General features: G+C 40.1%; 2 protein-coding genes across 61 annotated transcripts in view; one reads left to right on the top strand and one right to left on the bottom strand.

Moving 5' to 3' along the window:
• Positions 1–16,824, bottom strand: part of LOC144294885 (uncharacterized) — a 91,171-nt gene that overhangs the window by 5,437 nt on the left and 68,910 nt on the right. For 36 of the 41 annotated variants that reach the window (XR_013362239.1, XR_013362232.1, XR_013362237.1 and 33 more), the window contains 2 exons: positions 11,579–11,685; positions 10,267–10,467 (listed from right to left, as the gene is read on the bottom strand). The exons of 4 other annotated variants lie outside the window; for them this stretch is intronic. The gene's annotated coding sequence lies outside the window, so the exon portion shown is untranslated. Of the gene's footprint in view, positions 1–4,702; positions 5,838–10,266; positions 10,468–11,578; positions 11,686–16,824 lie in introns of those variants that run through there. One more of the 41 variants, XR_013362215.1, reaches the window with a different exon arrangement.
• Positions 1–16,824, top strand: part of C2CD3 (C2 domain containing 3 centriole elongation regulator) — a 152,841-nt gene that overhangs the window by 94,840 nt on the left and 41,177 nt on the right. For all 20 annotated transcript variants that reach the window (XR_013362211.1, XR_013362210.1, XR_013362209.1 and 17 more), the window contains exons 25-27: positions 7,973–8,111; positions 10,654–10,718; positions 15,109–15,314. Coding sequence is in view for 17 of the 20 variants with exons in the window: in XM_077866960.1 (XP_077723086.1) it covers positions 7,973–8,111; positions 10,654–10,718; positions 15,109–15,314 (410 nt within the window). In the remaining 3 variants the exon portion in view is untranslated. The remainder of the gene's footprint in view (positions 1–7,972; positions 8,112–10,653; positions 10,719–15,108; positions 15,315–16,824) is intronic.

Below are 16,824 nucleotides of genomic sequence, written 5' to 3'. Positions count from 1 at the left end.
GACTTGGCAAGGTAGTATGACAATAATTTATTGAGTATCTCCTTAAACCAAGTTTTTTTTTTTCCAGATTTTATTTATTTATTCATGAGAAACAGAGGCAGAGACATATGCAAGGGAGAAGCAGGACTTGATGGAGGACTCGATCCCAGGACCCCAGGATCCCGACATGAGCTGAAGGCATCACTGAGCCAGCCAGGCACTTCTTATACCAAGTTCTGTTCTCATTTTTGTACATTAGTAATTTCATTTAATTCTTACCACAAGTGTAGTTATGGTGTGAATAGATTATAGTACCTACCCCATTTTATAAAGCTCAAAAAGATAAAGTACCTGAGTCACACAGTTATTAATAAGCTCTGGAAAGCCAGGATTTAGCCCCAGCTATGTCTGGATCTGAAGCTCTTTTCCTATACACATTTTCTGCCTTTCAAGTAGGAGATATGACTGTGTTTGCCAATTAATCCTGTCTACACTATGTTTACTAGTCTCTCTAGCCTAGAGTGGGTATATATTGCACACCCAGTCCTGTGCTTACATTGCAAGAATGGCAGTTCAATTTAGCAAGTAGTAAATCTCTGCAGGGCCAATGCCAGGTACAGAGAGAACAGAGCAAATGACACATAGTTTCTGTCCTCCGAAGAGCTGATAACCCTGTTAAGAAGATTAGCAACTACACGATTAATGGTTTATAAAGCAAAATGTGGAGTGCCTGAGTAGCTCAGTAGGTTAAGCATCTATCTGCCTTCAGCTCGGGTCATGATCCTGGGGTCCTGGGATCGAGCCCCTCATTGGGTTCCCTGCTCAGTGGGGAGTCTGCCTCTCCCTCTTCGTCTCCCCTCCACTTGTACTCTCTCTCTCTCAAATAAATAAATAAAATCTTTTTTAAAAAAACAGGCAAAATGTTCTGAAGGCCACTATAATTAGTGTTTAGAGAGATTAGAACAGAGAGATAAAATATGTCTGAGAAATCAGGAGAGCTTTTTAGAATGAATAGGATTTCAAAAAAGTGAGGATAAAACTCCAGGTGGATATTTCAACTGAAACAAAGGTATTAAAGTGGGAAGGATATGTTCTGGGCTTGCTTAGGGAGGGCATGGGGGATTGTGATAGCAATTGATCCTCTTTTGGCTGGTCATTGCAAGGGAGCCATTAGGAATCATGGAAAAATAGATAAGATTACTGAGCTCGGGATCCCTGGGTGGCGCAGCGGTTTGGCGCCTGCCTTTGGCCCAGGGCGCGATCCTGGAGACCCAGGATCGAATCCCACATCGGGCTCCCGGTGCATGGAGCCTGCTTCTTCCTCTGCCTGTGTCTCTGCCTCTCTCTCTCTCTCTGTGACTATCATAAATAAATAAAAATTAAAAAAAAAAATTTAAAAAAAAAAAAAAGATTACTGAGCTCAACTAAAGGCTCAACTAAGACTGACATGATTTTAGAGTGGTTGAGAATGGCACAATGGTGATTGCTTCCAGTAGTACATGGCCTCCTTTTGCTTTCCTACCACAACAAACAACAAACCATTCTCTGGGCCTTTGTTCACACACCTTTCTTAGCCTGGATTCCTTTCTCCCTTCCCCCAGCTACCAAGCTCCAGCTGGCATCCTGCTTTTCCCCTCGTTCACCCTGTTTCGACCATGCTGGCCCCTCTGTGCTTTTTCTGAAATATAAGCAGACTCCTGCCTTGGGGCCTTTGGATCTGATGTTCCTCTGCTTTGAATATTCTGGACTTCTGGCATGTCTCTATTGAAATAACTTTGTTGGGCAGCCCGGTGGTTCAGCAGTTTAGCGCTGCCTTCAGCCCAGGGCATGATCCTGGAGACCCGGGATCGAGTCCCATGTCAGGCTCCCTGCATGGAGCCTGCTTCTCCCTCTGCTATGTCTCTGCCTCTCTCTCACTCTCTCTGTGTCTCTCATGAATGAATGAATAAATAAAATCTTTAAAAAAAATAAAAGTCATCTCTTAAAAAAAAAAATGAAATAACTTTGTCTCATGAGGTCTTCCCTGACCACCCATCTAAAATTGTAGCTCCCAGGATGCTTGAGTCGCTCAGTGGTTGAGCATCTGCCTTTGGGTCAGGGTGTGATCCTAGGATCCGGGATCGAGTCCCACATCCGGCTCCCTGCAAGGCTCCTGCTTCTCCTCCTGCCTGTGTCTCTGCCTGTCTCTCTGAGTCTCTCATGAATAAATAGATAAATATTTTTTTAATAAATAAATAAATGAAATGAAATGAAATTGTAGCTCCTCCCCCAACATTTCCTGTCCGTCTTTCCTGCCTTATTTTTGTCTGTAGCCTTTAATAGTGTGTTTTGTTTATTTTCTGTCTTACCTAGAAGAATATGAGTCCTATAGAAACAGGGATTTTTGTTTGTATGTTTTATTTACACTGAATCCTCAACACCTAAGACTGCATCTGACACATAGTAAGCAAAAAATATTTGTTAAATGAAGAAGTGGATGAAAATGAAGCCTTAGTCCAGTGCCACCTTCTCCTTAATATCTTCTCTGATTTCCTACTTTGCCTCTCCTGCAGGAAAGTTGCTTATGGGGAATTTAACAGAGGATAAGTCACAGGGATTAGCAGATTTATTCAACAATTACTTAAAATACTTATTAAGTTCCACTGTGTCCAATATAAGGTATAAGATCATGGCCTCTTGCACAGAAAATTTGTCACCTTTTCTCCATTCTCAGTGCCACCTTGTTTGTTCAGGCCTGAGTCAGGCCTCAGGAGACTAATGAGATAGCCCTCTCAATGGTTACAGCCTCCAGTATTCTCTTTCAATATCTTTTTCATTCTGCTGCTGAGGTTATATGTCTGGTCAACAAATATGACCTCTCAACTGAAAATACTTTGTTGGCGTCGTATCCCCTGTACTCCGAGTGACAGCAACAGAGTAGCATTCATGTGACCTAATCAGTCTTTCCTGCCACATCTTTCACCATTTCTTAATTACACAATTTACATTTTGCCAAATCCCTTTTCTCCTACTACCAAGCCTGTGACCATACTCTTTTCCTAGAATGCCTTTTTTCTCTCCTTTTCAACACATTTACTCCTTGTCTTTTGAGAATAACTGAAGTGACACCAACACTTTGAAGCCTACTGATACCTCTCTTAGTACAAAACCTCCTTCTAAGTCCCCCTGTCTCTCCATACCACCACCCCTACGCCAACAGTTTTCCTCCTTCATATGCTGTAGTCTGCACTGAAAATGTCTACAAATGTGTCTTTCCACTAGCTGTCTTTTCTTGGGGGACAGGGACTGTGTGTTGTTTATTTCTGTGCCCTAGCACCCTGATCTTCGTTATGCAGCTAAGCAATTGTAATGATGCCCTCTTGTTTGTGAATATGATACTTAACACCTCTAAAATATCTGGCATGAATTACAAATCTATAAATCACTTGTTATTTGGCCTCTTTCTGTTTTTCTAGGGCAGAGCACTCATCAGAATGGATATCTAACTTTCAGAGGTCTCTGTTGTCTCTTGATTCCCACCCTCAGTAATACACCCATATATTCTTTCCTCCCACAAAGTTTATGTGCCAGTCAAACCCTGTGTTTGGTCCTGAGACTATAGACCTGCACATCATCTCTCTGAAATGTGCCTTCCAAATGATAATATAATAGAAAAAGTTTTGGAATAGGAGTCAGTAGACTGGGTTCTGACCCTAGCTAAGCCATTAACTTGCTTTGTGGCTTTGAGCAAACCCATTTCCCTTCTCTGCAGCTATAAAATATGATGCTCATACAAGTTCATCTCTTAAGATTCTCATCAACTCTCCTCATCTGGGAACATATAGCTGAGGGCAGCTCATGCCACACTCTCTGAGTCAGCCATAATTTGCCAAGCTTTTGTGAAAATCAATTCACATGCAAGGCTGCATGCAGAAGATTCACAAAAAGCCCTAAATTATGAGCTTTGCCCTCAGCAAAGCTTAAATCTGAAGCAAGTTTGAACTTTCTGTAGTCCTGGTTCTGAAAATAAAAGAGCTTCTTTTTTTTTTTTAAGATTTTATTTATTTATTCATGAGAGACACACAGAGAGGCAGAGACATAGGCAGAGGGAGAAGCAGGCTCCATGCAGGGAGCCCGACATGGGATTCAATCCCGGGTCTCCAGGATCACGCCCTGGGCTGAAGGCAGCACTAAACCACTGAGCCACCAGGGCCGCCCAATGAAAGAGCTTCTTGAATACTTTTATTAGACCCTTTCTTTATGAATCACCTTCAGTATTCTTCAGATTTGTTTTCTTAAACTAGAGATGACAGGTGTCTCTAGCCCTGTTTTACTAATAAGGCACTGAGGAACAGAAAGGTAAAATTATTTGGGGTAATCTAAGTTATACTCAGTAAAAACCAAAATTATCTACAGTATCATCAGCCTCATAATCTGAAGTATCATTAACCTACCCAGGCTGTGTCAAGAGCCCCTCTGAGTTCCTACAGATCCCTGCACTTTTGCTATGGTCTTTCTCTTATTTTAATTGTCTCCCCCCCCAAATCAGGAATCAAACCTGACTCATCTGGGCATGTGTGACACAAAGAAAATGTTAGTTAACATCCATTTAATGGAACTGTACTAAGTTTTTTTTTTTTTTTTTTTTTTTAAGATTTTATTTATCCATGAGAGATGCACACAGAGACAGAGAGAGAGGCAGAGACAAAAGCAGGCCCCATGCAGGGAGCCCGATGCGCCAGGATCACGCCCTGGGCTGAAGGCAGGCGCTAAACCGCCGAGCCACCCAGGCGTCCTAAGTTTTTGTTAATCTACAAATTTGAGCATTGCTTGAGAGGAAAGTTTTCATGCATTCATTCCAGGCCAGAGGGGGAGCTCTTAACCAAATAGAGTTAATTAGACCTATTGCAATGGAAAACCCCTGGAGTAGGTAGTCAGGAAACCTAGCTACGTCTTCCAAATGCTAGTTAGACAGGTGTGCAATGAGCAAGCCACTTTACCTTTCTGTTCCCTGGTTGCCTTACTTGTGAATTAGAGACACATCTTATGTGATTTTCAGGTATGTTATCAGCATAAGTTTAGTATATATGAAAAGTTTGTAAGCTATAAGATGTTATCCAAACATAAGGGGCTGTTATTTTAATCTCTTTGAAACAATTATGTCTTTCTTGATGCATATATTTATGTAAAACACAGGAAATCTAGTGAAAATGGTAAAGCTAGTTCATCTCAAGTTTTCATAACTGCTCTGGATGTGTATCCCAGCCTGTGGGAGGTATAGCAGCTTTCTTCTAGGCTGCCTCCAAAAGTGTTTCAGAACTTGACCTTTTCCAGAAATGTTAACAGGCCCACCTCAATGTCCACCCACAAGGAGAGAGCTAGGGAAACCTGATAACTTGCTTTTTCAAGCTGATTTGTCATCTGCCTGTTTGGCTGAAAGGAATATTTCTATTCAAGACTAAGTAAGGAAAGTTTTTCTTCCAAAGTCAAAATAATAGTTTTATTTCAAGGCCTTTAGGAGATAGCATCTTCAAAAATAACAAATCTTAAAAGGGGTAGAGCAGAGGTGGGCAGTATGAGTGAAAGTGCTGAGCAGTACTAGTAGACGTCTAGAATCATAGAATTTTATTGTGGGAAGCAACTGGGTGCACATTTCAGATGAGAAAACTGATACCCAGAGCACCAGAATGAAGTGTCTGACAAGTCATGCTAAATGAGTGGCAGAGCACACAGGAACCTAAGGTCCTGCCTCTCAGACCCACAATTGGTCCTCTTGCTGATCTCTCTCAGAGCTTTTCTGAGCAGTTGTGGTCCTCTGCTGGTACACAATGCAGGCAGACTGAGACAGCTTCTCTCTTTTCTTCAACCCTGGCAACTGTCTATAGACAAAGGTAGTAGTCAGTCTGCAAACCTTTCATAAGGGATTTGGGCCCACTCCCCACATTCAGAGATCTCTCACACAGACACACAAATTATTACAGAATGCTGTGGGAACTGCCAACAGAGAGGTAGATTATCTCTACATAGTTGTGAGGGTTTATGACATGTTATTGGAAGAAACCAGTTGAAAAGCTTAAGACTTTCTGAGAAAAGTGGGAGAAAGAGATAAAGGTAAGGCTAAGTAAGAGAGAGAGAGAGACAGCAGCCGTGCCAGGGGGTATCCAGTTAGAGGAAAGAACTCACTCCAGCCATTTTACATCATGGGTGCTGAGAGACTCTATGGGAATAATGATGATGAGAGTTTTTTGTTCCTCTGATTGTATAAATTATGTTTTAGATACTCCGTTTTTTTTTTTTATTCTTTTCTCTTTCCTTCCTCTGTAATCCTGAGATTCATAGCACTTGAGAGCTAAAAGTGATCTTATGGAATATGTAGCCTATATTATATAGTCTATTCAGCACTTCAAAGAAACTCTGTACTATGATGGATATGTTCTACATCTTCTGTCCAGAATGGTAGCCATTAGCCACATGTGACTATTGAGCACTTGAAATGTGGCTAGTGGTTATTTTTCATCTTATTTATTTTCATCAATTTGAATAACCACATGTGGCTAGTGGTTATCTTGTTAAACAGCTCAGTTATAGACTATCTAGTTTCAGCAACCATCTTCATTTTATGTTGTTTTTTTCCACTCACATATAAAATAAAAAATTTTAATGTTACACTTTCTAACTTAAATTGAGTCCTCAACAAACAATTATATTTCTTTGAATAGAAATCTAGGTAAGTAGACTTAGGCAACATATTGAGATCTTATATGAAAAGTATGCTCTCTTAGGGACACCTGGGTGGCTCAGCGGTTGAGCGTCTGCCTTTGGCTCAGGGCGTGATCCTGGACTCCCGGGATCGAGTCCCATATCAGGCTCCCTTCATGGAGCCTGCTTCTCCTTCTGCTTCTCCCTCTGCCTGTGTCTCTGCCTCTCTCTGTCTCTGTGTCTCTCATGAATAAATAAATAAAATCTTTTTAAAAAAGAAGAAGAAAAGAAAAGAGGAAAAAAAGAATGCTCTCGGGCAGCCTGGATAGTTCAGCAGTTTAGCGCCGCCTTCAGCCCAGGGCATGATCCTGAGGACCCAGGATTGAGTCCCATGTTGGGCTCCCTGCATGGAACCTCCTTCTCCCTCTGCCTGTGTCTCTGCCTCTCTCTGTCTGTGTGTCTCTCATGAATAAATAAATAAAATCTTAAAAAAAAAAAAAAAGTATGCTCTCTACATCTCATAACTCTTAAGGTTAAATTTGTATGAATATAATTCAGGACATTCATCCTCCTTGTGTGGACCTCATTTGTCAGCCCTTGCAAAACAGACATACACAGAAGTGATTTTTTTGGGTAAAATGAAAATGACTGAAGAAAAACTGCTCTAGGTCCTCATTAGGACTGGAACACAGGCTAGCAAAATGTGAAAAATACACATTCTGATTTCTGTGTTTGGGTTTTGAATTTAAGAAATGAAGAGCCTTAATGCTTTCATATTGCCTCTTTATAACCCTCTAGTTCAGATTTACCCTTACGTGCTGCTACTCTTCTAGGAAAGAGAAAAAGAAAACCATTTTACTTTGTTTTAGGAGAGACTAAAAGAGTCCCCCACATTGGAAACTTGATCTTGTAGAATTAACACCAGCACTGTACTGAGTGTTTTATGTTTCTTTATCTAGTAGGGGCAATACAAAATATGTCTGAGAGCTTGGACTCTAGAGCCAGAATCTTGATTTTACTCTCTCGGGTCTATTATTTAATAAATGTGTGACTACTTAATAGATGTTTAAATTTTCTGTACCTCAGCTTTTTCATCTATATAATGGGAATTATCATAAAACGCACCTCACAGGTAGGTTGATGTAAGGTTTAAATGAATTAATACATATATAGTACTTGGAACAGTACCTGGCACATAGTAACCCAAAGGTAGGAGAGGGCTAGGAATGGTCCTGCTTATACCTGTATAATAGAAGGCTTCCAGACATTCTTTCTGGCACCCTAAAGTCAGTCATTCCACTGTGTTCTATTTCAGGGAGTCCCTTGACAGAGCGAAAAGTATTGATACCCAGTTGTTGTGTATCCTTTGCAACGGCTGATGAGCCATCTCCTGTCTACACCCAAGTGGTTGAAAACACAGATTCCCCCATCTGGAATTTTCAACAGCAATCAAGGTTTGTATTTTATGATATCCCATCAGTCTTGCAGAATCCACTTTTTGTTCCAAGAGACAAACTCAGATCAAGGAATGTAACAGACCCAACAATATTGAGCAGACCTGGAAAATGCTTTTCTTATCAAGCAGTTATTTAATCCTGGAGCTTATGAATTCACAGCTAGTAGTGGTTTAAAGGTTTTACCACAGTATTTTTTTTTTCACTTTTTTTTTAGATCTTTTGATTCCATTCAACTCAAAAGCCATTCAGCAAAGACCTCTTATATTCCCTGCTTTGTTCTAGGGACTGGGAATTAAAGATTATTAAGACAATCCTTGCTATTGAGGTGTTCATGATCTACCTGGGAAAATATACAATAGAATGTGACAAGTGCTGCAAAAGTAGTAAAAAAGGATTCTAGTGCATCTCAGAAAGGTAATTTAGGCTCACCTATAAGTTCAGAGAAGGCTTTTAAAATAAGGTAATTCAGCTAAGAAAAAAAAAGATAATTCAGCTGAGTATTGAAGAATGTACACAATTTACCTAAGGTGAAGAAGGCAGAGCAAACTAATTTCAGGAAAGGCAATGGATTGCATATCCTTGAAAAAGATTTCTGGTACAATGAAAAGAGCCTGAGCTTTGCACCAAGAGAGATACGGCCTCCAGCCCCATCTCTGTCATTTACTAGTAGTGTGAACAAATTACATTGTAATGAGATTCCTTATCTGCAAAGGGGGGGTTAATTTTTACAGGGTTATTATGAGGTCCAGATTAGGTGACCTTTAGGAAAATTACCTCATGGTACATAGCAGGTACTCAAGGAATGTTAGACCTCCTTTGGAAGACTCGAATATTGGAGGTCAGGGGCTGAGAGGCCCAGTGCTGCTGCAGTGCAGGGCTCACCCTCCCTTTTCTTCATTATCTGTTTCATCGTCCTTAAAAGCGTGAGTTCTAGTATAACTATTGTTATCATTATACTGTATCACCTTTTTATAAAGTTTCTCTCTTCACCATCAACACTAGGCACAACCCATATGGTGTCTGATCTGCTATTTTCTCACATGATTTATGTACCTAATTGAGCCTCAGCAGTTGCTCACATGTTCAGTGTTTTGAAATTTGAGACTGACCTGAGTCAGGAGCTAGAACTACAGTGACAACTCATTACTATCTATGGTGAGCTACTGGAAATTACAGAAAGGTACTTGAGATCTAAAATATCAAATCTGCCTTAAAAGGCAGGAGGCTAGGGGGCTAAGCTTCTAAGTGAAGATGATTTATTCACTCAGAGCTTAACTTTATGGACTTGACAGAAGGACATTGACAGTCTCCTAATTTCATCCCCTCACTTTAAAGTTAAAACTGTGGACCAGGGAGGTTACATAGTCTGTTGATAGCAGAGGGAAGATTAGAAGAAAAAAATGAATAATGGTTTTGTTTATAGTTGCTCTATCACAAAACATTCATTTGATGCTCCTAGCAACCTTGGAGGTAGAAAATATATCCCATTTAACAGGTAAGAAAAACAGGGCTCAAAAAGTCTTAGTTCCCAGGGTCACTCAGGTGACAGTACTAGAGCAGGAATTCAGAGGTAGGTATTTTGACCACTGGCTAGAATTCAGATTTTTGATACAGTATTTATTTCACTTTATCACAAGGCCTCTCATTGGTCTTGAAGTGGATTCTCTTCAGTTCCCCAGGGGTATCTAGGGAAGGAAATTAAGTCTCTTGGTTTTCCCTGGAGCTCCTGGAGCAATGGCACCTGGTTTGGAACTTACCAAGTCTCTGTACTTTAAAATGATAGAAGTCACTTCATATAAAATGTATAAGAGATGTTCACTGAATACCATATCCACTTCTTTATCTGGTATGAAAATTGGGTACTTTCTTATTTTGGTTCCTTGCCTGTGTACAGTTTGGCTTTAGAATCAAGCAAACTAAGCTTTAAATACTATCCCTCCCACTTACTGACTCTCGTGTGACCTTGAGCAAGTCAATTCACCTCCCTGAGCCCACCTTTATCATCTGTAAAGCAGGGGTAATAATGCCCGTGTCCAGGCTTTTGCGCAGATTACACATGCCTAGCCTATGGGAGGCGCTCAGTGGGTGTTGTTTTCCCCTCTTCCTCCCTTCCCACCATCCTCTTTCCACATCAGATGGAAAGAATCCCTACCTTGCTCCAGTAAAACTGTTCCTTACATCTTGAGGTGCTCTCTTTCCACACTTCCTCTCATCCTGAGATAAAGAGTTTGAATGTGGCAGATAACATTAGACAGGAAAGTACTGCATCAGGGGAGCCTGATTTCAAGTCTTGGCCAGTTCCTTCTCTCTGAGCTTCCATCCCTCATTTTAACTGTTATGGTAAAAACACATCCTAGAAGATGACCATGAAGATGAAATGAAAATGTTAGGAAAGTGTTTTGCAAACTACAAGATATTCTTCAAATATAAGTTTCATATGGCAGATGCTTCCTACACAATTAATTTATGGTGGTTGTTTTTCTTTTTCTTTTTTTTTTTTTTTTAATTGGAGTTCAATTTTCCATGTTTTTCTTAACAGGCTATCAAAAGAGCTTCTTTTGGACCCTCAACAAACTCTGGTGTTCAAAGTTTGGCATAAAGGAGGTAAGAGGGGGAATCCCAGGGTGGCGCAGCGGTTTAGCGCCTGCCTTAGGCCCAGGGCACGATCCTGGAGACCTGGGATCGAATCCCACATCGGGCTCCCGGTGCATGGAGCCTGCTTCTCCCTCTGCCTATGTCTCTGCCTCTCCCTCTCTCTCTCTTTCTCTCTCTCTCTCTCTGTGTGTGTGTGACTATCATAAATAAATAAAAATTAAAAAAAAAAAAAAAGAGGTAAGAACTCTATTCTGTGAATATCTGTTCTGGCTGTGAAAATAAGCTCACATACTGTTGACAATTTCCTAGTCCTTTTCTTTTTTTAACCAAGTGAAACCAAACCATGGCACTTGTGATGCAAGGAGCTCATATATGTGCTAGAGAGAATCTCAAGAATGTCACATTATTCTCCTATGGAATTTAAATCCTTAGAAGTTATGTCATTTTTTTGGACTGCCTGTTTAGTGCAGAAGTCCAAGTACATTTAATCTTTCCAATTGTATCTCAGCAGTCACAGTGTACAGCCTGCCACACACAAGTGATTTCGTCCTCTTTATATGTTTTATCTTCTGTTGACTCTGGCTTATTAACCAAGATCCCAGCATTTTTAAGTAGTACATAACACTAGAATCTTGTTTTAAGAGCTTCCCCAGGATGGAGGTACTGACAGCATGGTCCTTGAACCTAGTTTTAGTCAGCTACCATTATTAAGAGGTGTAATTCAACAATATTTAGAGCACAGACTCTAAAATAACACTCTTGGAATTCAGATACCAGTTCTTACCCCTTACAAGGTAGTGTGACTTGGGTAACTTAATTTTCCTTTCCTTCTGTTTCTTCTTTTATAAAATAGGGATAATAGTACTTACCTCAGTGGGAGAATTAAATGAGTGCCAGATACTTAGTAAAACCATCTCAGTTTTTATTCTTATTAGTGAATGGCAATGTGCTGAGAGTTTTATAAGCCTCTCTAATCCTGCAAGGCAAAAACATAATTCATTCAGTGTTATAAATGTAACAACTGAGCCCCAAGGAAGTTTAGGGGCTTGACTAAGATCATATTAATTAATGGAATGAGGATTTGAACCCAGTTGACTGGCTATACAGCCTTCACCCTTTGTACTTCACCATGCTAGTAAGATTGGATGGGAAAGGTGAGTGGATGAGGACATTGAGCTATCTCACAGCTTCTATATTTAGAAAATTTTGTCTTAAATCCTTCCTATAAATCTAGCTCTTTTAACATTCTTGCTAGGATCTAGTTTCCAGACCTTCAGTTGTTTTGAATCTACGGCATTACAGTTTTTATTTGCCAGTGATAAGTTTCAGAGCTAACTCCAGAGCCTAATGACCTGAGAGTAAGGTGCCTGGTGGCTCAGTCAGTTAAGCATCTGCCTTCAGTTCAGGGGTGCTGGGATCCAGTCCCTGCTCAGTGGGGAGTCTGCTTCTCCCTCTCCCTTTGCCCCTCACTCATGCACTCTCTCTCTCAAATAAATAAGTAAAATCCTATAAAAAAATAAAGACCTGAGAGCAGTTCCGGCTCTCCTCTTGTGCTTCTGTTTCAAAATTATGCCATGAACCTTATTATTTCAGTGATTTGTCCCATGCTCCTGCCTTGGTTTCACTTATGTCCCCCACCCCCACCAAACCTCATAAATGTGGCAGGAACTGATCATAAATCCATTTTCTCTGAATCAACACAAGGAATTCCTGCTGTATTTAGGCTCCACCCTCCTCTCTGGCTTTCTATTCTTCTCTTTTCTCTAAAGTACTCCAGAGATTGTCAAGCAGACTAGGGTTTGACTCAATTCAGCACTTAGTATAACAAGAAAAAAAAGAATAAGCTTTGGTCTTATACAGACCTGGATTCAAATCTTGGCTCTGTCATTTATAAATTATATGATCTAAGCTAAAACACTTTACCTCTTTGAGCCTTTGTTTCCTTCTGAATAAAATTAGGATAATAGTACCTGCCATGTAGGGTTTTTATAAAGATTAGAGATAATATTTATAAAGTATTTGGCACATAATTGGTGCTTAATAAATGGAGCTTTTTTTTTTTTTTATGCTTACTATGTGTTAGGTACTATGCTAGGGCTATTCAGTATAGAGAAGAACAAAATACATTCCCTATCTTCCAGGACCCCCAGAGAATCCTGTAAAGCCTGTTGTAAACGGAGATTGGGAAAATACCTAGACCCAGCTGACCGCATTTGTCTAGCTCTCTCAGTGGAAATAGATGACTCTTTTCCCTTAACTCCTTTACACATAGCCTCAGCTATGCAAACCAGACCCAGCTGTGTTCAATAAATATTTGAGTTCCTACTCTATGCCAGGCACTATGCTAGGTGCTAGGGATTCAAAGGTAAAATAAGACATACATGGTCTCTGTCCTCACAGACCTTGTACCCTATGGGGGAGACAATTAGAGGATAGTATGATTAGGCAAATATAGGGTGTTCTGGAAGGGGATATCTGCCTCAGACTGAGGATGATAGAGAAGGCTTCCTGGAGCATTCGTCAGCAAGAAATGAAGGGGCATGACATAATATAGTCAGAGGCTACAGCAAATACAAAAATCTAGAGTAAAGAAAGAGTATGAAGAAAGTTTGAAATCATTAGAACATAAAACTATAAAGAAAGAATGATGAGTTGTCCCACTAAATACTATATTAAACTTGAGCTCTTCAAAGCTATTGTTTTTCTCAATGATCAGTTTAGCCTGATTTCTCCTCAGGTATGTTTAAGATATTGTGCTTTTATGTTAAGCAGAACCCTCAAAGTGTTACCTAAAGTTACAATCTATCAAGAACAGGTTATGTTTGGCTAACCAAATAAAACAAGATTAATTTTCTTTGCAAAGCTATAAAAAAATCTTTGGAGTGCAAAATAATGGTTCTAGCCATCATTCTTCACTCCCATTGGGTAAGAACTACTTGACTCCTACTCTGAGGAACACAACTTCAAACATTCCTAGACTCTTAAGACTGTCCAAGTTGAGGGACGCCTGGTTGGCTCAGTGGTTGAGCATCTGCCTTCGGCCCAGGGCATGATCCTGGAGTCCTGGGATTGAGTCCCACATCGGGCTCCCTGCATGGAGCCTGCCTCTCCCTCTGCCTATGTCTCTGCCTCTCTCTCTCTCTCTCTCTCTCTCTCTGTCTCTCATGAATAAATAAATAAAATCTTAAAAGAAAAAAAAAGAAGACTGTCCAAGTTGAAGAGGATCTTAAATCTAGTTTATTAGTCCTTCTCATTGTATATATGAGACTTGAGGTTTGGGAAGTTATAATAATGTGTTTTCAAATCAAAGCCACACTCAGATTAGCTATTGTGGTGCTCTGCTTCTTTGTCCCACTCTACATTGGCCAGTTCATTTCTGTTCTCAGTGGAGGTTGATCAACTTCCTCAGTACATGGAAAGATTTATGCCAGGAATGGAAAGTGTAGAGAACATAAAACAAGTGATGCTTGGTCTCAGCTTTTAGGTGAGTTGCAGTTTAAAGAAGAGCAAGCTGTCTAAACAAATGTTAAACAGTGTGTAATGAGTTCAGTGTTACCAGCAGCATGTATAAGAAACTGGGAAACTAGTGACCATTCTTTAAAAATTGCATTCTTTGATTTATTTAGCAAATTGAAAACTGAGAATTGTGTCCATTTTTGGTAGTCAGCCTTTAATACTCATTATCAGGAATGGAGTCCATAGAAAACAACTTGTAGAGGAATGCGGGTCTGTTTGTCCCCAGCCACTTTCATGTCAGACATAAGGAACAAAAAGCAAGGAGTCTGAGAACAAAGGTCATAGCATGGTTGCTTGTCCAACCAAGAAGGGGTCTTACTCATTAAGGGCAGCCCTCTTACAAGCCTGAGTCCAAGCTGTTATTTTGCACCATGTACAGGTTTTCTAGGGGGTTATTTTTCTTTTGTGATTTATATCACTTTTGTTCTTAATTAACTATAATGCATATGTGGGTTATTGAGAATTTGGAAAATACAGACAAGTATGAATGGGAAAATGCAAATCCCTCATAATTCCAAAGGTGATGGTCTTTCAAATGATTTCTTTCAAGACTCACTGCCCTGAGAAAAATCACGGAGACACGATAACAAGGAAAAAAGAAGTGTTTCCTGTGTTTAAGGTTGTTTTCCAGTTGCCTATATCAAGAGGACAAAAACTCAACCCTGCTAGCTTTTCCCTGCTATTCCAAAAGGGAATTCATAAGAGTAGAAAGCAGGCTGTGTGCCAGTCTCTCTCATTATCTGTCCTCTCTGTTGATTTTGGAATCACTGAAATCCCTGTCCTGCCCCACAGTCCCCTGAATCAGCTTCTCTGTGTGCAGCCTCTAATGTCAGTGGCAAGACATGCCCAGCCACACTCCCCAGCTCTTCTCTTTTCCCCACAGATGAGGAGAGGGTGATTGGCTTTGCCTCAGTGGACCTCTCCCCACTTCTTTCTGGCTTCCAGTTTGTCTGTGGCTGGTACAACATCACAGACTTCAGTGGAGAGTGCCAGGGGCAGATAAAAGTTGCTATCTCCCCTCTAGAGAGTTTGATGCACTTCAAAGAAGAAAGACAATCAAGACGTGGGATGGAGACCCCAGGATCACTGGTACGTATCCTGATTCACATTCTTAACCAGTAAGGATTCTACTGAGCAAAATCTATAAGAAGATCCTCTACATATGCTTGGTACTTTCCAGCTCACAGAACACATTATATATTTGTGTCTCATAATGATCTCATAACCTTTTTAGGATGATAAAAATTATACGGTTGTGTACATAGAGGAATTACACAGTGGTGATGGATGCACAACTCTGAATATACTGAAAATTAATTGAATTTTAAAGGGTGACCTTTATAATACATTAATTATATCTCAATTTTTAAAAAATTGTTTTACTTTAGTATAGTTGACACACAATGCTACATTAGTATCAGGTGTACAACACAGTGATGGAACAAATTTATACACCATGCTATACTCACCACAAGTGTAGCTAACGGTCTGTCACCATACAATACTATTACAATACCATTGACTTACCCCCATGCTGTGCCTTTTATTCCCACAACTTGTTCATTCCATACCCGGAAGCCTGTATCTCCCACTCCCTTTCACTGATTTTGTCCACCGCTCATCTTCTTCCCCTGTAGAAACCATCAGTTTGTTCTCTGTATTTATGGGTTTCTTTCTGCTTTTTTGATTGTTTATTAATTTGTTTTTTTAGATCCACATGTAAGCGAAATCATAAGGTATTTGTCTTTCTCTGACTTATTTCACTTAGCATTATACCCTCTAGATCCATCCATGTTGTCACAAATGGCTGTATCTCAATTTTTTTTTTTTTTTATTTATGATAGTCACACACAGAGAGAGAGGCAGAGACATAGGCAGAGGGAGAAGCAGGCTCCATGCACCGGGAGCCCGATGTGGGATTCGATCCCGGGTCTCCAGGATCACGCCCTAGGCCAAAGACAGGCGCTAAACCGCTGCGCCACCCAGGGATCCCTGTATCTCAATTTTTAAATAAAATAAGATTAATTGCAGCATGGAGTTTGAAACCACATTGGTTGAACATTTTAAAAACTATTACATTAAAATCATTGTTCCTATAAAAAAAAAAAATCATGGTAGTAAATACAGACAAACTCTTTCAGGGAGTTTAACTGTAAAAGAAAGGAGAATTTTCCAGACTGTCCCAGATAGGGGAGCTCTATCAAAGCAAAGATTGTGGGGTTTTACATTTCCCTTATCATGTGTGCCTGGCCCAGGGTCTGGCAGGGTGGGCATCAGTAAATATTGAATGCATGAGTGACCACATGAGAAAGTAACAAAGAGTTAAACAGTTGCTGTATAAGAAAGTCTTTCCTTCACATCAGCCCTGGTAGTCAAGAAGTAATTACAGCCACATCACCCTCACTTGTAAAGTAAAATGATATCCAGTCAGAAGTTCACAAACTAGCTGGAAGAGCAGGAGCATAAATACAAACAAAGCAACTAAAAAGCAATCTGATAGCATAGTACATAAATTGGGAATAATAATAGTACCTACCTCATAAGATTATTTTGGATTTTAAATGAAAAAAATGCATATAAATTGCTTATTGCAGCATTC

Source organism: Canis aureus, chromosome 23 (genome assembly GCF_053574225.1).
Source record: "Canis aureus isolate CA01 chromosome 23, VMU_Caureus_v.1.0, whole genome shotgun sequence".
Lineage (NCBI taxonomy): Eukaryota > Metazoa > Chordata > Mammalia > Carnivora > Canidae > Canis > Canis aureus.
The sequence above is the reverse complement of the archived record's forward strand: the minus strand, read 5'-3'. Positions and strand labels throughout refer to the sequence as shown.